Raw genomic sequence first — 25,257 nt, forward strand, 5'->3', positions numbered from 1 at the left:
TTTTATACATTACTAAAGGATACTTGATGGATTCTTTTATTAATATACTCAGTTTTAATGTGAAAGGTCTAAATAACCCTGTTAAACGAAATAAGATTTTCTCTTATATCCGGAAACTTAAAACTCGTATAATCTTTCTCCAAGAAACCTATATTCGTAAAGATGATATTTCACATTCTTTCAAAGGATGGAAGGGTATACATTTTCACTCACCCTCTCAATCTAGATCGAGAGGCGTTTCTATCCTGTTTGATCAGAATGTATCCTTTATTCAACATAATGTAACTTCTGATACAAATGGGTGCTTCGTTATTGTTTCGGGTAGTCTTGAGAATAAACTAAGCATATTTGCGAATGTATATGCTCCAAATACAGATGACTCCTTGTTCTTTGAAAGTTTTTTCTCTTTTCTGCCTGATTTGAATCGGTATTCCTTAGTGGGTGGAGATTTTAATTTTTGGCTTGACCCTATATTAGACTGCTCTTCAAACCCCTGTCACTAATAAATCAGTCCTACTTTTTAAATCTTTTTTATCTCAATGTGGTATTCTTGACGTGTGGCGTTTTTTACACCCCCAAGAAAAGGAATATTCATATTTCTCTTGTATAATTGTATAATTGAATCATTCATAAAATCTTAGATTGATCTGTGAGATTACCAAGTGAGATAGTAGACCACAACATAAGAACAGAGCAACAGCATTAAGGGGACACCATCACCTCTAAAGCATGATCCAAAATGGACATCATTATGCCCATAAGCATTACATCCAAATCCTCTCATGAGAGCACTGCCAGAAATATTCAAGGGCTTCAAGCAGCAGAAGGTTGGCCTTATGCTGAAAAATGTATAAACTTGGTTTCCATCTTAAATGAATGAATGAAGAATGGAGTCCTGCTGAAGGGTCTCAGCCCAAAACATCGACTGTACATACTGCCTGGTCTACTGAGTTCCTCTGGCATTGTGTGTGTTGAATGGAAGCAATCCAATTTCCAACAGATCAGTGGAGAAATAAACAAGCTGTATTATCACATTTTTGTGTAATTTTGAGGTCATATTTGATATTTTCTTTTCTGGCCAAATAAAAGTAATATTTGTGTAGCTTTAGTGTTTTATATCTTTTGGTAAAATCAGCAAGGCAGCATCATCATACAACTGATATCAATAACTGATTTCACTGAGGCTTGTTGCAGCCTGTTAGAATTACAACTTCGCATTCCACTGCAGATTTTTTGTATTTAATAGAAAATCTGGATGTTATGAAGACTTAAGCAGCCAGTCTTAAGTCACTCTAATTTCAGGAGACTATTTGAAGTTAAGAATCAAAGTTATTTTAACTTTAAGTAGACAGCTCAAATAACTTTAATTTCACAACGAGATATTTAAAAAGCCTGGAAGATTTAAAATAATCAATCTACATTTTAAATCACATCTACGAATAGTACAAAAAAATATATTAGACCACTAGGCTTACAGGTCTCTGTACTGATCAAATGCTTTGTTGGCTTCAACTTCCAATTTCCGCAGACGAGCTGATGGCATGGCACCATCATCCAGAGGGGGATCATATTTATTACTCCAAGGTGACCTAAAAAAAAAGACAGCCATGCAATCAGAAACAGGCAGCCATTACAAAGTCTAATGTCATAAACTGGTTTACTTCAGAATGCAAACTGTACTATTCAATGCATGCTGTTTCACTGCACAGGGCGAGTTTTACAGTAGGCTACCTATTTTGGTAATAAGTATCATTCTTGAGTTGGTTTCCTAGGATCTAGATTTTTCTAGATTTCTTTTTGTGAATCACGATTTAAATAGATTCAAGTGCTTTCCTGAAAATTAAAATTATTATCCAGATAATAACTTGGTTCCTAGCCATCAATAATTTTACATCAATGAATTATTTTGCAGGCATTTCAACTATGGAAAAACTGCTGAGAATATATTTAGTTGCAGTTGTGTTAAAGTAAGATGACCACTACATTTAAATCTTATCATCAGATTATTTGATTTATAAATCTACTTACTTGTGAGGTAAGCGCCATCTCAATTTTTTTTAAATATAGCTATACACGAGTACTTTGAGGAGGTGATCATTGTGTACATTAAGATGGCAATCAGTTTCTGAAGGACTTGTGTCAAGTGGCTACCTTTTTACCCACCTTTATTTACACTGCTGCACTTCCTGACTTTAAAAAGCCATCACTGCTAGTAGGTATTATACATTTAATACTTTTGATTTATTATCTAATATCATTTCTTTTTAGGTACTTCAACATTTTAATGTCTTTTTTTAAAGTTGGGGCATATTTGCGTTTATATCTTACTACACATTTACTGTATATCTGAGTATTTTTATACTCAGTAACAGTTTATTGTCTTGTCCATACTGCACCAACCGCCACCACTGGGCTATAAACGTGCAGGAGCAGTGTGTGGTTAAGTGCCTTGCTCAAGGACACACACACTGCCTCGGCTGAGGCTCGAATTAACGATTGATAATAAATGTTGTACACTACATTTTCTTATTTTAAATTGAAATAAATTGCATGAATCTCAAGGGGAAAATCACCCCTTTACCTTAATTAACTGGTGTTCAGTCACTAACCTCTTCACTAATGAAGAGGCAGAAAGAGAGCCATGATACTACATGCCATCTTTCCAAGAATTTGTCATAAGTGCCATGGCCAAACTAACAATTCTGTTCCACTTATACTTTAAAAGAATGTGATATAGTTTTTGCAAAGTGCCACAACAAATATATTAAGAGTGATGTAGAGCACTGACCTATATCTATACTTAAGTTTATCAAATTACTTAAAAGTTAGCAGTGCAATATTTTCTGCTTTCTGAATGGTCAAGTCATCAAAGCGATTCACATTTGGGCTTAAACTGCATCCAGGTAGTCTTGTCAATGGTTCCAAAATAATATTTTCATTATTTTTTGCTTTGGTCCTTATTTTGCATGATATATTCTTCTAATCTATTCTTCACTTTAACCCTTTTTTGCTTTTTCCCCAAATAATTTAAATTGCCTGATCTCTCAGTTGTTTGATTAAAGTGTACAGAGCAACCATCTTCCTGCAATACTCTGAACAAACGCTCTGCATTTACCAGCTTCACTCCCACCAATACTTAAAAAGTTTTTCTTGAACCAAAATATTGAGCAGATGATCTTGCAAATTCCAACAATCATTTGCCTTTCTAATTAAGATTTGTTTGTCACTGAAGCTGTCTCAAACTTTATTCTCTTCTTTTGATACCTCAACAAAATGTCCCTCTATATGGTATTTCTCATATTTAAAGTTATTTGATCCATACAATTCTGTCACAGCACACTTCCAATTGTGAAAAATGCATTATTATGATATTTTAAATGTGATATTTAAAAATGAATAATTTCTAAAGAAAATATTGCAGGCATATTCAAACACAAACATTGCTTTAAAAGAAGTCGCACTGGAAAGAAAATTGGCAGAGTTCACACATGTTTACGTGGCATAAAAGCTTGTTTATTTATATGATACAATACAGAATGAAAAGGACAAAATATTAAACACAGATGTTACCAATGGCAGCAAGTAAAGGGTTTGCACAGCAATCTCAAGCACAAAGCACAATTTAAAGACGCTGATTAACTTAATTTGTTAACCCTGCTGTCCAAGACTGTTGAGCATCAATACTTTCTTTGGCTTCAAAGAAAAATATAACATCACTTCTTTCATTGGATCTCCATATTTGTTTCAGATATTAAGACTGGATAAAAGAATATTAAATGCTTTAAAAATTAATTTCAATGTCTCTGAACAAGGATGGCACAGAACATGAACAGTCTTGCAGCACAATGTGTAGTTTAAAATTGAGATTTCCTTACTAATGTTTTAATCAACCCAATTTTCAATCTTCATATAGATGAGATGTATCAGTTGATTGAAACAGCATCATCCACATTCATATTTTTAATTTGCTACCTACTGTACAACTTTAAAATGATGCACACTGGAAAATCTCTCTTCACCTTCTGGTGGCTAACTCCTTAAGCAAGTTGCAACATCCTGGCTCATTTGTCATAAACAAGAGATTTCAAAGTTATTGAAAATGGACAAATTCAATCTTTTTTTCTATTTTCATAGTCCTTTTAAATTCAGCAGTACTCACAAATACATTGGACAATTCCAAGAGTAAACATAAAATTTGGGCTCTTTTATAAAACCACAGAAGAATAATGTAGCAGGTAAGATGGACCCACTCTGGGGAACCTTAAGATAGCCCCACAAATTGTATGAAGAACACTGGAAGTTCTCTAGATCCAGGGCAATATTTGTCCTTCAACAAATGCCAAAATATAAATTTTCATCCCATCACCATTAATGAGTTACTGTTTACTATCTATGTGACAGTCATTGCATTTCAAAGTAATTTTATAGTGCTTTAGAAAATTCTTCAAAAGCCCTGGTTGGAGAATCTGAAATCTAATCAATCTATGGCTAATTAATCACAATACAGGAGAAATTACACTCCCCCACCCCCAAGTCACAGCCCTGTCAGTCACTATGCATTATATTTTCTCCCCAGCATGCACAGCTTTATTGTAATCAAATTATTTTCATCAATTGTTGGTATTAAATCTTTCAAGTTATCAAAAAACATTCTATTTATTTATTTGGTGAAACAGTGCAGAACAGGCCCTTCCAGCCCAGCAAGCCACCTATATTAACACTAGCCTAATTACAGGACAATTTACAAGGACCAATTAACATATTAACTAATACATCTTTGGACTACAGGAGGAAACCAGAGCACCAGGAGGAAACACACAAAGTGATGGGGAGAACGTACAAACACTTTATAGATGGTGCCGGAACTGAACTCTGACACCCTGAGCTGTAATAGTATTGCACTAACTGCTACATACCATGGTTTTCAGTGGGCAAATTCAATAAGTCAGTTAGTCAACATGATGTTAATCTCTAAGCATGAAAATTTTTACTAAAAGCACTTCATTGATTCCCAGAATTATTTTTCTGACCACTGGAAGGAGAAGTCCAAGATTGTTTTGATAGTGACCACAATGAGAGTAGAATAGGAAGAGCCTGAGGCAGGTGTGTACATACACCAGATAATTATGAACAACATTGCCAGAAGCTTTAGCTATCATCCTATCAAAATATCTTGTACAGTAGTCATTACAGATTTAATACTGAATTAAAATTATTTAATAAAATTCAGGTTTTATATTTTAGTATTCCTACATGAACACATTTTTATTCAAAAAGTACTCACTGAAGCCATTTAGGAAACATTAGTGGCTCCAAACACCACAAATTTCACAACAAGTATTAAAATTTAATGACAGGTGATTCTGGTAAATGTCATTTCAGATTAAGAACATGTGACCTTCAAAGTCCCAGCATATTAGGCAGGCATATGTAGCAAAATTATCAGGAGCCATGGTAACTATAGATGCCAAGCATTCCGCATTCAATAACTACAACCAAACCAACTCAAGGGAAAAACAAACTATATGAAGGCCACGTCACAATAATGTCCATTTGCCTTAGTTGAGCTCAAAAACAGAATTAACACATGTAAACAACAGAATGCATGTTTAACCTAGAAAATGAAATGTTGAAGACAGTGCTTTTTGTTCAGTTTTCTACTTTTTTATTTCTCTCTGCAGAATGAATGCATTTGTAACTGGCATTTTGCTTTCCTTGCTCAAAACTGAATGGCTTGCACCACATGGCTTTCTGGTGCACTTATTGTCTGGCTTTTAAAAAGGCTTATTAAACTGTAGTTGCAGAAACCCACCATTTCAAATCTCCATCACCCAAAGATGCTGCCAAAATGGAAGAGATGCCTATTTCCTGGAATGTATCCATGTATTTTTAAGCAGTACAATATTTATCGGGAGATATTCTTGAACACGTGGCTCAAGGATTTGCCCCCAAGAAAGCATTTTTGCAAACAGATAATGTACTTTTTAAAATCCCCATACTAGTTAACAAGTTAAACCACATTTTATGTGTGCAACAAAAAGCCACATGGCCTTAGTCAATGACTAGATGGAACATTACTTTTCCCCCACAGAGAATGTTTCTTTGCTAAAGCTAACGACTTCAAACTGTGTAGCTGGCACCAGTTTCCTCATAAGGATTTCATTTAAAAGAGAAATGCAGGGAAGAAAGCATGTGTAAATCTCAGAAGAAAACAATGTGAGAAATCTGAAGTCCCAAATGTATTTGTTTTAGAAACTAGATCGTGCCCCAGATTTTAAGTTAACTGGCACATTTATATTGTATATAAATATCAGAGTTTAAGAAAAGATACTATTAATATCTAAAGAGGTCTTTGACACTTACAAATCGTTGGGAACACAGTGAATCGTGCATAAAGAGTAGAATATTCCCTTGCTTCCTACAAAAAGGGGTAGACTGTTCCCAGAAATTCAGATTTAGTCATCACGTGCTATGTTACTTGATAATTTATATCAAATAAAAAGGAACAGATTTATTTAATTAAAACAATCTGAAAGACAAAACTAAAGTTGCAACAATTTTTAAATTAAGCCCATGTTATTTCTATTTTCATCTAGACACCTCCAAGCTATCAGAAAATCAAAAACTGTTGAATATGTATGTCCAATAAAATATGCACAACCTGCAATTTGAATGACAAGTGGAACATCCATTTTGAGAACAATTTATTTCTTTTGGAGCTTGTGAGTACCAGTAACTTTGAATCAAAAGAGAACTGAAAGTAATCTTTGCACTGAACAAGAGGCTTTGCTATCCTTGAAATTAGAGATACCAAGTAACAAGCCTGAGGTGTATCTGATCATCAAGAATAGAGATGAAAGGATTTTCAACATTTAAAATTTGATCCATCTGTGGAGGGTGATATATTGGAATGGAAGTAATGTCCCAATAACATTATTTGGGGTGATGGGCAGCATCAAAACTCTTAGGCAAACCTGATGTTATACATACAAGGGAGATGCAGCAACTGACTCAATAATGAATAAACTTATCCAATGGATATGGCGAATTGTAGCTTTTAGCACATGTGAGCAATGTCCTTGACACTTAACTCCTAAGTTTATTACATGAATGGCATACTTCTATTTAATATTAGCTTTGCCTCGATGAAAACACTCCCATTATTTCACTATTACTTATTCGTGCATGGAAACGAGTCATTAACAAGTAAAACAAGCAGAAAATAGAAAGTAACAGTTCAAAATTACCTTAAAATCAAATGTTGTTCAGAAATCAAACCTGCTTCTACCTGCTTGGGTCATATGCAATTTCAGGACTGGCAATTAAGTTCAACTCAATATTGTCTCTAATTTTACAATATGTATCATATTGTTGATACTAAAAGACCATATTTTGATTCATTATTCATTCATGCAATTCTATCCAAACTTCTGGTCAGGCAATTTAGTGAATGAGACAGTAAAACACAAAATGCATCGAGTACTCAAAGTTTTGAGGGCTTACCTGAGCTTTAACTGAGGAATGAACAGGGCTGAAATTACTGAAAAATTTGCATTTCTCTTTTGGTTAAATGTCTACACTATGCTTCCATTTCAATGATCTCACCTGTATGAATCACCATCTCTATTATAGTCACAAAGTAAGTAATCCTTTCCAACCACTTTATCCCTGGCGATCTTTAGTGGCTGATCGACTGATGATAATAGGTCTTCACAGAGATTTGGAACCTATTTGCAAAAATAAATAAATGAAATATTACAAGACATCTTAACAAGGTATGCAAAAATAGAAAGTTCATACAATTCAGTGGGACCCATGATTCTTTAAAACACAGTTACTTGATTCCTCACCTTTTAAAACTACTGCTGCAAAAAGAAACTCAGATCAGTGAAAACATTTAACATAAACTTGTAAATGTTAAACTGAACAAGCTTCTGCTTTCAGCATGGTCCCAATAAAATCTTGTTCATCTGCTTGAATGAACATTGTAGCAAGCCAAACACAGCACGATCTTGAGCTCAGCAGCAGTAACCACAGAATGAGACAACACATATTCAAGTTTATGCAATCAATCCTCTTTTGTACTTTGTACATAATGTCCGAAAAGAAAGTGAGCGAGGACACTAGTCTACAGATCAGAAAAATTAATGAATGAAAATCAATCTAAAACAGTATTATTTAGACAGCTTTTTATTAAGCCAAAAATGGATTCTAAACATAATAAAAGTTCATTAAAAACAACTTAAATTAAATACTTTTCAATCTTTAAATGGAACTTTTATGCAGACTTTTGTAATAAAAAAAGATTAAGTTTAAAGAGGTGGAACACATCCAATATTATGGCTCCAATTTTAAATTCGATAATCTTAATGCAACTATTATACTGATACATTTTTGCTGCATTTAAACTGCTTCAAGTATCCTGAATATTGTTGAACGGAACTTTGAATTAGCTGCCACTCTTTTATCCTTGAGATTTTTTGGGGGGCTGGGAGGGGAAGATAATCGAAGTCAAACTTCCACACAAATTTGAATTTAAGTTTGTTTTGAGAACAAGAAGCTCCAATTCAAATGATACTTCCAGCTTCCATCATAATGTAAAATCCAGTCAGAGAGTGTTAGTTTCATTACATCAACAATTTCTTCATTTCTCAGTGCTTCAAGAATCAAGGATGTTCAAGAATTCATATGCATACATCATGCCAAATGTCTGGGTATTTTTAAAAGTACTTTCTTAGAATGAACGTCCATGATTGTCCAGGGATTTTGTACATTAAAATCTTACTTGTATTTGTTATAAAACAAAGCTTTTTTTTGGATCTCAAATTTAGATAGGCATGTCTTGCACTTCCCCAAACTTCACACACAAACTCCTATTTTCCACAATCATTAGCCTCAAGCAAAGTTTCTATATGAACGTAGAGAACATTTCAGAGTTTAACTTGTAAATATTAAACTTGGTAAGGCTACAGAGAGATACAATGGACAAACTAGAAAAGTTTAAAAACTGAGTAGATAACAATATCATTATACAGAAAGTATTAAGATGGGTAGTTACCAAGAAAAGTTAAAGCAGTTCTGTACAAACTCTCAAAACAAAAGAGTTGAAGGTAGGGGTTAATTAAACAACCGAATTAAAACACTGAAAATGATCAACAGAAAAGGGCATCAGGCAAGAATCACAACAGTACAAAAACATATGAACTATTCACCCTCCTAACAAATATTCAGTTCACTGCAATCAATAAAAAGTGGCTTAAAAACATCTCAGTATATCTTTACTCGTGCATGACCAAGAGGCAAAATATTAATGAAACAGCAAAATATTGCTGTCATTACACCAACTCTTCCACAGGTGTCTCCCTTCTCAGTAAACAAAGCAACTCAGTAACAGGAAATAAAATAATTGAAAAATGATGAATACAGAGAGATTTAATTAAATACAAGTGAATAAAACAACTAATTGTTTTGACTGAGTCTTGCAAGTATATCATAGGAAGTGGCTTTTATAGTTAATGAAAGTCAGGAATTTAAAAAGGCACAAAAATTGCTTTTTAGCGGAATTTCAGGTTTATCTAAAGATAGCTAAATCAACAAATACTACTTTTCAGCTCTTTTCAAGAAGAGGTAAATAGAAAAATATTCCATTACACAGGTAAAGTAATTAAAAGGATAGCTATGAAAAGTAGATAAATCTTTGTGGTTTGTTTTACATAATATTCTATGTTTCATATGCAGGCTGTTTATCTCTTTGTAGTAGCATCCAGTTGCCTACAGTCAGACAATGATAAAGGCACTTAAAAGTTACTAGTCATTCTTACACTACAAAATGGCAGACATGGTCATATTACTATATACCAGAATGTGCATTAAAAGAAACAAATATTAGCAACATGCCAGCACATCTATGTTCCTATGTGGACCTACAACAGCTGCATGAAATTTTAATATCTGATGTAAGTAAAACTGGACATTCAGAAGAGTGTTTTATAAATTTATTCCACTTTTTTTTTTATTATGCCCTTGCGTGGTCTCATCATGAGGTACTATGGCACACAGAACTGTTTGAAAAGCAATTTAAAATACACCTAGGGGATTCAGTGTATAAATACCAGATTTCAAAATAGCGTCATAAAGCAGAGGTCAAGCTGTGAAGGAATGTTAACAAAGGAAAGTATTTAGAACTACAGCTTGCACAAGATGCAATCTATATATTTCGGACTATACAGTTCTTATTGAATATAAGATGTATTTAGGGTCGGAATGCTTGTGCTGTATGCAATATGTAAGAATTTATAATCAGGATTTGCATTGTGTCAAATATATTAAGATCAAAGGGCTCATGCTGTATACATTTTTGACAGATTTGAGATCAATTTGTCCTTTATTCAATCAATTGTACTTAATACTTAGGTTTGAAAGATTTGTATGATACACAATTTATGACCATAGTTTTAAGTAGAACAATGCTATGGAAAAAGTGCACTGTCAACCACACCACTGTGTGAAGCCCAATCCATAGTTTTGCTTTTTAACTTTCATCCACTGTCTGAAGCCCCATATCTAAATATTTATTTTTAAATGGGAGATGGGCACAAACCACAAGAGATTAGTAGAGTCTGCATTCATCTCTAGCATTATCAAAATAGGAATCACTAATTTCAGTTTTATACACACATTATCAGCACATGGAAAGTTGGTCATGTTGGTCTGTTTAAACAGAGTGGTTGGAATTTGTAGGAAGGCCATGGATTAATTACTTTAATTGATGCTACACAGTTCTGGTGACCAGAGTTTCATTCTGACCTCAGGTGCATGTTTTCCCTGTGCATGAATGAGTTTTTTTCCAGGTGTTCCGGTTCCCTCAATATGTCTAAGACATGCAGGTGGCTTAACTGATTAAATTAAGGTTATAAGGAAACAAGTGCTGAAATAGGAAAGGTGGGAATGCTGGGACTAGGCATAGATTGAACAGGCCAAATGATTATATGTTGCAATACAATATGGAAATATGAAAACTATGGCCTGGATTTTTTTTAAAAACACATTAATCAGAATACAAATTTACACATGTTTAAGGAACAAAAAGGTTAGATAACCAGCATTATGTTTTTTTTTAAAAGGCGGCTTTGAGATGTCATTTTAAACACAGCATCTTGCTGATCTTTTCAAATATTTTTGGAAAATGAAGATATTGATAAATAAATTCATATAAAAAGTTGCTTGCAGTTGTGTACTGTAACAAGATCAAAAAGGCAATAATCTCTAACTTTTCCTTCATTGAATTATTTGATTCCAATCTAGGCTAATGCATGCCAAACACATTCCCTCCTTGCACATGTAGACCATAAAAATGCAATTTCTTACGTTTTGGGGAAAGAGAGAACAATTTAAAACTTAGATTAATAATGTCTCTCTGTTACACCTCAAAGAATCTGAAAAGTGCCATATAGAAAGACAAGTCAAATCACTGAAATGGGACATTAGGAAGCTAAATAGTACGTATTTGGAATTAGTGTATTGATACATGACAAAGGACTCGGCTCATTCTAATTCCACCAAATTTTGAGGAATATTTGTCAAGATAGTTGTTACATCAGTACATTTCTTTTATCAAGAAACATCAGATTTTGAAAACAGGCAAGCAATGTTTCCAAAAATGGACATGCATCTAGCATTGCCATACATATGTTTTTAAATTCTTTGATATTCTGCAGGACACACATCTGGCACAACCACATTTGCATTTTTAAGTACTTTGATATTTTGCTGAGCTGTTCACCTGACTATTTCTACTTCCAAAACTCAGCAGAAATACAGGATGACCCGCTCCTGCAGTTTTATATCCGGACCACACTGCAACAAAAACAAACCAGGATTCTCTAGGGCAAGTTTCAGCTGTTCAAACTGTGTGGTACAAATCCAATAATGCTGGAGAGTGTGCAGCTGGGAAAAAGTTATGCAAAATAAGTAACACTACGTAAGTATGAAGAAAACCATCAGAAAGGCCAAAACTAGCAAATTGTTTAAAAAACTTTCAGAACAATGCTTCCATTATTCAGCATATAAGAAAGCTCTTCAGTGTGGTTAGTTAACCAAATAATACTACTTTAATTAATATTACCCATCTGATTGCTATGTAATCTCAAAACTACACAGGATTTAAAGGATAGGTGTTGCTCTGACTAAACAGATCTCATTGGATCTGTCCTTTTGCAATACACACAATTACCGTTTCAGATGGTTGGATGGCAGCCCAAAAATACTGCCAGGCACTAAATTGTTGATATGGAAACTGTGCTACAACTAGGTGCTACTATTTGGTCACAATTATATATATAAAAAAATTAAGTATATCATGTCATCAGGTGGTAACATTACAACAAGCAAGATGAAAGAGTTTACCACTCAGGATCAATACAGTATTTATTATGATGATGGGTTAGGCCAGGGCATGTAAATGGTGATGTAGAGAAACTAACCAAATTATTTGCTACTGCAGTGTTTTTATAAAGCACCATTAGATCAACTGTGTCAAAAACCAGGACAATGGAATATTGTATCAAACATAAAATTCCTTTTGCTTCACTTGGTTTCTGGTTATGTCAGTCAGTGGTCAGAGGTTATTAACAGAGACAGTGCAGTACTTTATACATTACCACATTTAACTTTGCTCTTAATCAGCTAGATGTTTGCTGTGACTGTCTTAAAAGAATATATTTCAGATTTATGAACACACAGCATCTTTTAAAGGCTGCAAAGCCTGCATGCAGTAAATCAAAAACTGTCTAAATGTACTTCATTAGAACTTTGTCATTAAGGATCTTCTCCATTTTCACAACCTACTACAAATCTAAACCTCATCTTCAATTGAGCCAAAAGCAAAATACTGGAAATCTGAAATAAAAACTCTGTGAGTGAGGTATCTCCTATGGTGAAGGGAATACCCATTTTTTCTCAGGAAAAGAGCCTTTCAGCCCCTCTCCCCACCCAATCCAGACTATTTTTAGGTGGGATGGCCCAAGTTGAATTATACTTACTGAATAGTGAAAGGCCCAGATAGAGTGGACATGGAGGAGGATGTATTCAGTTGTGGGAGAGTCTAGACCAGAGGACAAAGCCTCAGAAGACAAAGAAAAACTTTTAGAACGGAGGAATGTGATGAATCTATGGAATTCATTGCTACAGAAGACTGTGAAGGCCAAGTCATTTGAATATATTTAAATCAGAGCTTGCTAGATTCTTGATTGGTAAGGACATCAGATATTATGGTGACAAGGCAGGAGAATAAGGTTGAGAAGGACAAATCAGACATGATGGAGCAGATCTGATGGGCCGCATGGCCTGCTCCTGCTTCTATGTCTTTATGGTCCTACTTCAAAGAATTTGAAGATCCTTACGATATTTGTCCCTAATCTGGTCACTACCTGCAAGTGAATAAAACATATTACCTCAAGATTCACCAAGTTTAACTCATTACTATAGAGTATTCAGATATCAGATAGTTTGTTTGATAATGCTCATCTTACCACACAGGAGGCAATTGTTGGGTCTGTGCCAGCTCTTCAATTTCCCCTGCAACTTATTCTTCCTCCCAGTAACGCTCATTTGACTTTGTTTTGCCATTAATCTACATTAAGGGTTAAATTTTAACTTACAGCACATCTTTGGAGTTATGGAGCACATTAAAAAAAAATCCAGAGAGAATGTGTAAACTTAATACTGACAGCATCCAAGGTTAGGATCAAACCTGAGCTGTGGAGCAGCAGAATTAACCGCTGGCCACAAAGTCATATACAAGCTAGTTAAAGCAAATTACTAATGACAGTTGTTATCAATGCTACAAATAACCAAAGATAGTTTTAAGCTAACCTTGGGTAACTTCCAGAAAAATTTACAAATAACCCCTCCTCTGGAATGACAATCAAAAAGTTTGTACTTTAAAAAAAAATATATATTTTAACTAAACCAAAAAGGGGAATTGCTGCAAAATACAGAATCCACCTTTTAGTGTCGAATGGAAGTATTAACATAGAACCCACCAGTGTGCATTTTTAGACTTTAAAATAGTTTATAAACAATAGTTTACAAATAAACCCTAACAAACTATTAATTTCCCAGCAAGGTAAGCTTGTACTTAAAAAATGTCAAGCTTAGTTTCTTTCATTTTCCTCTAAGAGATCAAAATACAGTGTTTTATATGGATGTAGTCTTAAAAAGTTGGCAAAATGTCAAAGTTTGGATGGGCATGGGAAGCCCATTGAACTGTGCACTGGAGTTGAGCTGAATATCACCACTTGATAAAGAAAAAGGATCTCGTGCTTTCCTGACATATATGATGAATAAACTCTTCTCAGGCTTCCAGCCAGTTATAAGCATTGATTATAACCAACGTTTCAATCACAAACTCGGACATCTTCATCGGGACCTTAAGGCTGGAAAAGATGTGCTTTTTGCAAAAAATAAAGGCTGTCAGCACTTCATCAGTCAAGGATTCTGTCCCCCTATTGGACAAAACTGAATGATAATGTTCTAACCCTTCATGTTAAACTGCAAGTACATTAAAACAGGCTTTAAAGCATGCATGCCATTATAAAGCATGTAAAACCACTCAAACAAGAGCTATCCCGCTCTATCAGGAAGGCAAAATGGGAACATTCTCAGAGAATTTAGTCACTTCTGCAATACCAGAGATATAAGGCACATGTGGCAAGAAATTCAGGAGGATTACAGACTATGATTCTACCCTGTGCTTCAGTGGCCAGGATGCTTCACTGCCTGAGAGGGTGAATATCTTCTACGCCCATTTTGATATGCAGAACAAAGGGCTGGCAGGATGGCACCCCTCCTACCAGGGGAGCAGACACTCCGTCTGGCTGAAGCTGAGGTGAGGAAGACCCTGGCCACAGTCAACCCATGCAAAGCTGCAGAGCCCAATAATATACCAGGTCAGGTTCCCAAAGACTACGTAGCCCAGCTGATGGATATATCCAACATCTCTCTGAAACAATCCATTGTCCCCTCAGTTTTCAAGGCAGCAACCAGCATTCCAGTGCCAAAGAAGGCAGTAGTATCCTGCCTAAATGACTATCGTCCGGTGGCCTTAACATCAACTATTCTGGAATCTTTTCAGCAGCTGGTCACTGAGTTACTTCTGGAGTGCTTAGCAACAACTCAAGAATCAGTAGTACTCTCAATGGATATGATTAAATATTCTTGTTTCAGCCTGATACAGCTAAAAAGCACAACTGCTTCCAAGGTCGTACAGCCAACAAAGATGTTTTAATGCGTTTAAACGAACTATCGCTGCTTAAAGCTGACAGAAACACCACCAACTGAGGTCGGAAGTGCCCACGTAGGATACTACGGAAGAAGCGTGGCTGTAGAGTGGGGTTACAAGTGTGTTTAAGGAAACGGGGTTTTAAACTCCCTATACCGACTATCCTGCAGGCAAGTGTGCAGTCTTTGGTGAATAAAATCGATGATCTCAGAGGTAGCGTGCTGAACCAGAGGGACATTAGGACTGCATGTATCCTTTGTTTCACAAAATCCTGGTTAACCCCTTCCATACCGGATGCAGGGATTCAGATCGACGGGTTTACTATACACTGTCAGGATAGATCTATAGAGTCTCTCAAAATCAGAGGTGGAGGAGCATGCCTCATGATCAACTCTTCTTGGTGCACAAATATACCAGTGCTGTCCCAATTCTGCTCACCAGACCTGGAATATCCAGCAGTTAAATGCAGTCCTTTTTACCTACCACGGGAGTTCTCTGGGGTCATTTTGGTAGCGGTATACATTCCACCTCAGGCCAATGTCAATCAGGCTTTAGATGATCTGAGCAATGGGATCAACATGCAGGGAATGGCACATCCTAATGCCTTCACAATTGTCTTGGGAGATTTTAACCAGGCCAGTCTGAAAAAAAAAATCACTAAGCAACAACCATCAACAGATCACTTGCAATACTAGAGGAAACAAAACACTGGACTATTGCTACACCACCATCAAGATTGCCTACCGTGCTATTCCACACCCTCACTTTGGGAAGTCTGATCACCTAGCTGTACTTCTACACCCTGAGTATAGGAAAAGATGGAAGACTGCAGCACCAGTAGTGACGACCAAGAAAGTTTGGATAAGGAAAGCACAGGAGTGCCTACAAGGACTGCTATGAATTGGTGGACTGGACTGTATTCAGGAATTCATCTTCAAACCTGGATGAGTTTGCTGCAGTTGTTACCAACTTCACTAAAACCTGTGTGGATAAGTGTGTGCCTACAAAGACTTACTATACATTCCCAAACCAAAAGCCGTGGATAAACCAGGATGTACGTCGCCTGCTGAAGGCTAGATCTGTGGCATTCAAGTCTGGCGACCCAGGCCTGTACCAGAAAACCAGGTATGATTTGCGGAGAACAACAACACACACAAAATGCTGGTGGAACACAGCAGGCTAGGCAGCATCTATAGGGAGAAGTGCTGTCGACGTTTCGGGCCGAGATCCTTCGTTAGGACTCATTTGGGAGAAGAGACAGTTTCCAACGAGGTTAGAGGTGACATCGGATGTACGGCAACTCTGGCAGGGTCTGCAAGACATTACTTCCTACAAAGTGAAACTCCATAGCATGAATGGCAGCAATGCTTCACTACCAGATGAACTCAATGCCTTCTATGCCCGCTTTGAAAGGGAGAACACAACTACAGCTGTGAAGGTCCCTGCTGCACCTGATGACCCTGTGATCTCTGTCTCAGAGTTCTTTGTCTTTAAAGAGAGTGAACCCTCGTAAGACAGAGGCTCCAGATCGAGTACCTGGTAAGGCTCTGAAAACCTGTGTGGGAGTATTCAAGGACATTTTCAACCTCTTACTGCTACGGGTGGAAGTTTACACTTGCTTCAAAAAGGTAACAATTATACCAGTGCCTAAGAAGAACAATGTAAGCTGCCTTAATGACTATCGTCCAATAGCACACACATCTACAGTGATGAAATGCTTTGAGTGGTTGGTCATGACTAGACTGAACTCCTGCCTCACCAAGGACCTGGACCCATTGCAATTTACCTATCGCCACAATAGGTCAATGACAGATGTAATCTCAGTGGCTCTCCACACGGCTTTAGACCACCTGGACAACACAAATACCTATGTCAGGATATTGTTCATTGATTATATCTCAGCATTTAATACCATCATTCTCACAATCCTGATTGCGAAGTTGCTGAACCTGGGTTTCTGTACCTCCCTCTGCAATTGGATCCACAACTTCGTAAACTGGAAGACCACAATCTGTGCGGATTGGTGATAACATATCCTCCTCGCTGACTATCAACACTGGTGACCTCAGGGATGTGTGCTTAGCCTATTGCTGTACTCTCTATACACAGATGACTGTATGGCTAGGCATAGCTGAAATACCATCTATAAATTTACTGACAATACAATCATTGTTGGTAGAATCTCAGGTGGTGACGAAAGAGCGTACAGGAGTGAGATATGCCAATTAGTGGAGTGGTGCTGCAGCAACAACCTGCCACTCAACATCAGTTAAGACGAAAGAGCTGATTGTGGACTTCAGGAAGGGTAAGATGAAGGAACACATGCCAATTGTCAAAGAAGGATCAGAAGTGGACAGAGTGAGCAGTTTGAAGATTTCTGAGGATCTAACCTGGTCCCAACATATCAATGCAGTTATAAAGAAGGCAAGACCATGGCTATACTTCATTAGGAGATTGAAGAGATTTGGCATGTCAACAAATACACTCAAAAACTTCTATAGATGTACCGTGGACAGCATTCTGACAGGCTGCCTCACTGTCTGGTATGGGGGGGGGGGGGGGGGGGGGGGGGGGGAGAGGAGGGAGGGGCTACTGCACAGGACTGAAAGAAGCTGCAGAGGGTTGTAAATTTAGTCAGCTCCATCTTGGGTACCAGCTTACTAAGTACGCAGGACATCTTCAGGGAGCAGTGTCTCAGAAAGGCAGCATCCATTATTAAGGACCTCCAGCACTCAGGGCATGTCTTTTTATCACTGTTACCATCAGGCAGGAGTTACAGAAGCCTGAAGGCACACACTCAGTGATTCAGGAACAGCTTCTTCCACTCTGACATCCAATTTCCAAATGGACATTGAAACCTTAGACACTACCTCATAGTCCATCAGCCAGGACTCCAAATTTGGGCCACTAGTACCATCTGGGGGGAATAAATCTTATAGTGATTTCTGGCAAGGTATACACCCCTAGTGCTAGAAAATATGTGATAGCATTGCAGCGGTGGTAGCTTTCTGTGCTGAAGCAGAGATCAGTCACCATTGAAGACCAAGAACTGGAAGTATATGTAGCTCGTGCACATGTGGGCCCACAGCCTCTCCCAACCAGGGAACACTGTGTCCAGGAAACCAAGGAAGCTGCTCTTCTTGCCTGCAAGAAGAACCTGGTGTGGACACTTGCAAGGCAAACAGATCCAGAGAATCAGACAATCCTAAGTTGGACTGGTTTTAATAACAGCACCAGGGACCAAGAACCAATCTCACAAGATATTGTTGGGTTTCTGCCAACCATCAATTCACCAGCCACAGTATTTGAAATCCTGAACCAATCAGAGCTAATCAGGAAGGAACTTCATCTAGAAACAATTGTGGTAATCATGGATCAAGCACTCTATACAAAAGCCACTGAAATTGCCTGGAAGCACAAAGAGCACTTCTCCAACATTTTTCTCAGGATGGGACATTCCATACCATATGTAATGCCTTAGCCATCCTACTTCTCCATGCTGCTCATGCCACAAGAGAGGGTTACCAATCTGTAGTGAGCTGCTCAGAAGACACAGATGTCTTTATCATGACTTTAGCACTTTGTGACAAGATTGAGGTCCCATTGTTCCAGAAGTGTGGCACTAGAATCCATACAAGGCTTGTAGACATCAGGAAGGCTGCTGCCACTGTTGGGATAGAGGCTTGTAGGGCTCTCATCTGGTTGCATGCATATACAGGATGTGACACTGTAAGCACTTTCGCAGGCAAAGGAAAGACAAGTGTCTTAAAACTGCTGACCAGCAACAGAGAAACCCATTCTTAGAATTGGGTCAGGAATGGGATCTCTCCCCAGAACTGATGGATAAACTGGAGGTATTTACATGTCTTCTGTATGTCCCAAAAGCAATGACCACCAAGGTCAATGAGCTCAGGTATCAACTTTTCTGTGCCAAAAAAGGTGAAATCGAAAGTCATCAACTCCCACCATGCAAGGACTACTTAACAAAACATGCACAGCGAGCCAGCTACCAGGCTGGTATGTGGAGAAGATGTTTAGAGAAGGACCCATACATGCCAAGCCCTGTTGGCAGAGGATAGAAGAGGAAGCTGAACAGTTGACGGTGCACTGGATAGAAGGCCAGCCAGCACCCGATGCCATCCTGGATCTACTGGCCAGTAACTGTCCAAAAAATTGTTCACTCCCAAGATGTACGTGTTGCAAATGGCCTCAGGTGTACAGACATGTGTAGACTGGCAGACTGTGAGAACCAGGCATCCACCTCAGAGAGTGTGGGAAGTTCAGATGAAGATGTGGAAGACTTGGAAAATTATTATGATTATTAAAAGGTTCTGAAAGTATGGAAAACAAAGTATGGAAAGCAGTCTTTGATTAAATATGTTCATTTTAAAACCAAATGGGGCCTAGGTTACGGCCGTGTGGAACCCCACATTTGTATTGTACTGTAATTCTCTATGCTGTGACAAAAGCTTAAGATTGTTTTGATTTGATACAACAATATGGAAAATATCATGACATTGATAAAACTCCAGAATTCTCTCCAAATGAGTTTTTTTCACTTTTTGGGGGTTGGTGTTAACATTTTCTGTTGTACTGATGTTAATATGGAATATATACAAAAAGTGATTACGGTACTTAATTGAATTTCTGGAAAAAAATCTCTACAAATCCATGTGATTATATGGGTTTGTATTGACTTTTCCAAAATAAACAAATACTTTTCTAAAAATGAAATGATTCGCTCTACTGAAATTGGGCACTGTACTGCGAGTGCCACCAATGACACAGTTTTCAATGTAGAATTTTATAACAACATTTGATGAAAAGTGCTTGAACTCAGCTATCATTGTAACAAATTTCAATGTTGAGGGATCACTGATGACAAAATACCACTAGGTTGAATATATATGTTGTATTTTATATTGGCCACTTTTCAGAAATGCTTATTTCAGGGTAGTTTTATAAAATGCATGACAGTGCACATAAAGCTACCACTGGTGCAATGCTATCACATATTTTCTAACTCTAGAGATGAATACCTTGCCAAAAATCACTATGAGCATTATTCCCCTCAGATGGTACCGACCAACCCTACTGGCTTACGGACTATCATTTTTTCCTTAAATATACAGTATTTCTGGGGGTTTTTTTTACACAATTTTTAATCTATTCAATATAGGTATACTGTAATTGATTTACTTATTTTTTTCCTTTTCTATATTATGTATTGCATTAAACTGCTGCTAAGTTAACAAATTTCACGTCACATGCCAATGATAATAAACCTGATTCTGACATTAAAGCCTTTCTCCTGTCTACACTGGAAGCTTTCATTTACCACTCAAATCATCTCACTGATGATGCAATAGCCCCTGCCTTCCACTCTGTCCTGACCGACCTGAAAAATGGGATCTCATATGCCAGACTTCTGTTTACAGACTTCAGTTCAGCATACAACGCCAGGATACCCCAGGAAACTGGTGGAGAGAAGGCCACAGTCAGTCCATGTGGGCAACAACATCTCTCATCCCATTACACTGAGCACTGCTGCTCCCCAAGCGTGTGTGCTCAGCCCGTTGCTGTTCACACTGCCGACGTATGACACAACAGTGGTTGGCCTCATCAAGAACGATGATGAGACTGACTATAGAGAGGAAGTGAAGCGGCTGGTGGATTGTGAGAACAACCACCTAGCCTGAACATGGAGAAGATAAAGGAAATCGTTGTGGGCTTTAGGAAGGTGCAGACAAACCATCGCCCTCTGCGAATACATGGCTCCTCCGTAGAGGGAGTTAAGTGCACCAAGTTCCTGGGAGTTCACATCACGGATAACCTCATGATCTCTTAATATCACCTCCCTGAACAAGGAGGCACAGCAGCGCCTCCACCTCCTAAGGACATTGAGGCAAGCAAGGCTCCCACCCCTTCTCCCTTCCCCCACTCATCTCAGCTGCGTTTTACAGCAGCACCATTAAGTGCATCCTGACAAGCTGCATCTCAATCTGGTATGGGGGCAGTCTAGCATCAGACCTGAAGTCCCTACAAAGGACTGTGAGAACAGCCGAGAGGATCATTGAGGGTCCCTAACCATCCATCAGGAGTGCTGCATACGTAGGGTCCTTAGTATAATTAGTGATTCCACCCATCCATCCAGCATCCTCTTTGCCTTTCTACCAACCGGCAAAAGACTATGATGCATAAAAGCGCGAACAGACAGGATAAGAAAGTTTCTTCCCCCAGGCCATTTCTGGACTCCCAGTCACATCATACTCAGTGTCACTGGTTAATCTGTTCCGTATCTTACGATATTTAATATTAATGCACTTTAATTTGTTATTCATGTGTGGTTCATCTGTAGATTTTATTCTTACCTTCTTAAGTTATCGTGTGTTGTGTTTTATACCCTGGCTCAAAGAAGCATCATCTTGTTTCTATATACATTATATACATGTATGTAGTTAAATGACAGTAAACCTCACTTGTTAATAGGAAAATTTGATAAGGAATAGACACAGGATAGGGAGAGATGGCACGCAATTTAAAGAAATCACTTTGAGATTCATGCTAAATTGACTGAAGTGATGCTTCTATTTTCAAATTACACAGAAATGATAAATTACTGTTCTGGTAACTTTGCTATAATTTAAAACTTGAAAGGTATTCATTAAATGCAACCATATTTAGCGCGAGGCTAACAATGACAGGAACAAGGCTTCTCAATTGTTTTTGTGATGTATTGCCAGAATTTAAAAAATGATCAATGCAGAACAAACTCAGACATTTTGACTTGGATATTGTTTATATTGATACTGTGGAATATTGTTTTATGTCTCACATACAAGTGCACCCAGATCACTCATACTGTACAAATTTGCAGGCTCTTTTTTATTTAGAAAAAGGTCTGTTCCGATTCCTTCCTCTGAGGTATACAACCTACATTAAACTCCATCTACCTAGTTGTCACCCACTCACTCAACACATCTGTATGCTGCTGCAGTGTCAAATACTAGTGGCATCTATCAGTTACTGATCTTATTATTGGTCTTGATTTTACACACTACATAATTCATTCAACTATACTTCATTTATTTCATTCATGGGTGTTAAAAATCAGAGGGAAAGAGGAACATGCAGTACATGGCTGTTTATTCAAAGGTTAACATGGAGGAAATAATGATAGCTTGCAAAGTTGGATGTTCCACTTATGTAAATCTCCCCAAAAGAAAAGCTTAGCAAAGGAAAAACAAATTTCATTCATAGTTAACTGACAACAAAGATGCAATTAAAATACAAAACTTTGTTGCTTTAATAAGGGTCAGCCAACAAAAACTCTCATCTTTCAGCCTTGTCTACCACAGGATACTTGCTCGGATATATTTTGCCTCTGTGGAAACCAAATTCTACAAATTTCTTCTCCGTTTCTCATTAAATCTTTATTATCACCTTCAACTTCCCAAAATTAATTTCAAAAGACATTAGTACTAAATTTCCATTAATGCATTTGTACAGTTTGTGTGGCTTGTCTTTTACCTGTTGGCAAAAAATATTATGACTATTATTTATTTTCTTTTGGTCTTAGGGGGTTTGCTGCTGGAATACTAAAAATTTAAATTCAGAACTCACTCCTTAATACACAAGATATAAAATTTCAACTGACCAAGAATCATAACAGATGTTTAAAATGTAAATAAATCAACAGCCAAATACCAGCCTATAAATGAGGGCTTTCAGTCATTCCAAAAAAAAATCATCGCATGGTAAACTTAGCTATTTTAGGAGATTTACAGTAGATTCCAGATAATTGGGACTCATCAGTACCAGTACATTTCGGCCCAATTAAGCGGCCGTCCCAATTGGCTAAAGTTTCATGGAAATAGTTAAAAAGGTATAAGACAAACTGAGTAACAGATCAAGTATTTAAATGAAATATAGTATGATAAAACTATGTATTAATTCCTAATAGTTATTGATGAAAAAATTCATCCAGTGTATGCAATGAACAAATTCAATGCAGACACCTAGAGCAAATAATGAACTGCATTCATACAATACTTCTGACCATTACATCCTCAAACTCTTAATTTTTTTTTATTGTAACATTCAAGATGTTTGTTGATACCGTCAAATACTTCATAGTTCTTAACTTACTAAAGTAGAGAAATCTTTTCAATTTCACTCCTAGCTGTTTCTGGCAGCTCCAAACCTGAAAGCTTGAAACCATAGTGAACAAAACAATTTGGAATTGTCCTATTTATTTCTTGCCAACTATCAGTGACAAAACCATGGCTTTTTGAACATAAACCCATATAAATGACGCTATTTTAAAACTGTTCACACTAAGCACAGAGTAGTGCCTAAAATGGCCACACAAGTGCATATGGCTGACTCTAGTTGGAACCTGTTGAGCAACAGTCTGCTGTCCCAATTAAGTGGCACAGTGTCACAAATAAACAAAGAGAATCCCACCAATTTTCTCGATTAGTTTTTGTTCTTTAAAAGAACTGTCCCAAAATGCAGCTGCCCTGATTAACCAGTGGCCCAACTAACCAGAATCCACTGTATTAGAAGAAAATACCAGTGAACTCTAAGCCTTCTCTGCCATTCACAAATATCTTAGCTGACCCTGTGCCTCAAGTGTACCTTCCTAACTGATCAGCATTACTTCTAAAGTAGAAAATTTCAAAGTTTTGCACTCTAGATTGCATAGAAATCTCTTACCTTGAGAACCCCAATTTCATGGTCAGAGAAAACCTCCTCTTGAAATCTACCTTGCCTATTCATTTCAGAACCTTGTATGAACTCATTCTGGTGAGTTCCGATCCCAAATAGAGAAAAACTCAAAATTAGTAGATCCAGTTAGCTATTGAAGGAAACTGATCTGATCCTTAGATATAACTATTTCTTGGAAATGAAGCTAGGAAGTTTTTAGATGGAAGCAGATGCAACAACACAAGACCAAATTTCAAAGTAAATTTATTCTCAAAGTACAGATACATCTCCATATACAACCCTGAAATTTGTTTTCTTGTGGGCATACATAGTAAATCCAAGAAACACGATACAATCAATGAAAGGCTGTGCCTAGTAGGACGGACAAACAACTAATGTCCAAAAATCAATCTGTGCAATATGTAAGAAAAATAATAATAGTAAATAAGCAACAGATATCAAGAATATGAAATGAAGAGTCCTTGAAAGTGAGACCATAGATTGTGGGGGGCTCAGTATGTGGTAGAGTTGTTCAGTGATGGGGCGAGTGAAGTTGAGTGAAGTTATCCCCTCAGGCTCAAGAGCCTGATGGTTAAGTGGTAATAACTGTTTCTGAACCTGGAGGTGTGGGTCTTGAAGCTCCTGTACCTTCTTGCTGATGGGAGCAGCTAGAAGAGAGCATGGCCTGGGTGGTGGAGGTCCCTGATGATGGATACTGCCTTCATGTAGACGTGCACAATGGGGGGAGGATTTTACCTGTGATAAACTGGGCCATATCCACTACCTTTTGCAGGATTTTCCGTTCACGACCATTGGGTGCTTCCACACCAGGCCATGATGCACCCAGTCAATACACTCTCCACTACACATCTGTAGAAGTTTGTCAAAGTTTTAGATGTCATGCAGGATCTTCAGAAACTTCTAAGGAAATAGAAGCACTGCCATGCTTTCTTTGTAATGGCACTTACAGAATGTGATGAGGCAGCATTTTGGAATTAAACAATGGTAAGAAACGGCAATACATTTTATAATTAATGCATTTAACAAAAACACTAGTCTTCAGAAATGTACAGGAAACTGTTTTGCCTTTTAACAAAGGTCCACGATGCAGCACTGAAAAAAGTGTAGTATATCCTATACCACATTCTCAGGAAGCATCTGCCAGTGATGGCTGGCGTCCATAATGAAGTTCAGCATTACAGCATAGCCTTTGGTCATGTGATAGAAATACTATTGTAAGAGCCAGACTTCAAACTCAGCACAGAGCT

At 37.4% G+C, this 25,257-nt stretch overlaps 1 protein-coding gene across 2 annotated transcripts in view; it reads right to left on the minus strand.

Moving 5' to 3' along the window:
- The window catches only part of capzb (capping actin protein of muscle Z-line subunit beta), a 115,704-nt gene that overhangs the window by 33,122 nt on the left and 57,325 nt on the right, over positions 1 to 25,257 (minus strand). For both annotated transcript variants that reach the window (XM_073031881.1, XM_073031880.1), the window contains exons 3-4: positions 7,606 to 7,727; positions 1,476 to 1,589 (exon numbers count right to left, since the gene is read on the minus strand). In XM_073031881.1, coding sequence (XP_072887982.1) covers positions 1,476 to 1,589; positions 7,606 to 7,727 — 236 coding nt within the window. The remainder of the gene's footprint in view (positions 1 to 1,475; positions 1,590 to 7,605; positions 7,728 to 25,257) is intronic.

Source organism: Hemitrygon akajei, chromosome 29 (genome assembly GCF_048418815.1).
Source record: "Hemitrygon akajei chromosome 29, sHemAka1.3, whole genome shotgun sequence".
Classification (NCBI taxonomy): domain Eukaryota; kingdom Metazoa; phylum Chordata; class Chondrichthyes; order Myliobatiformes; family Dasyatidae; genus Hemitrygon; species Hemitrygon akajei.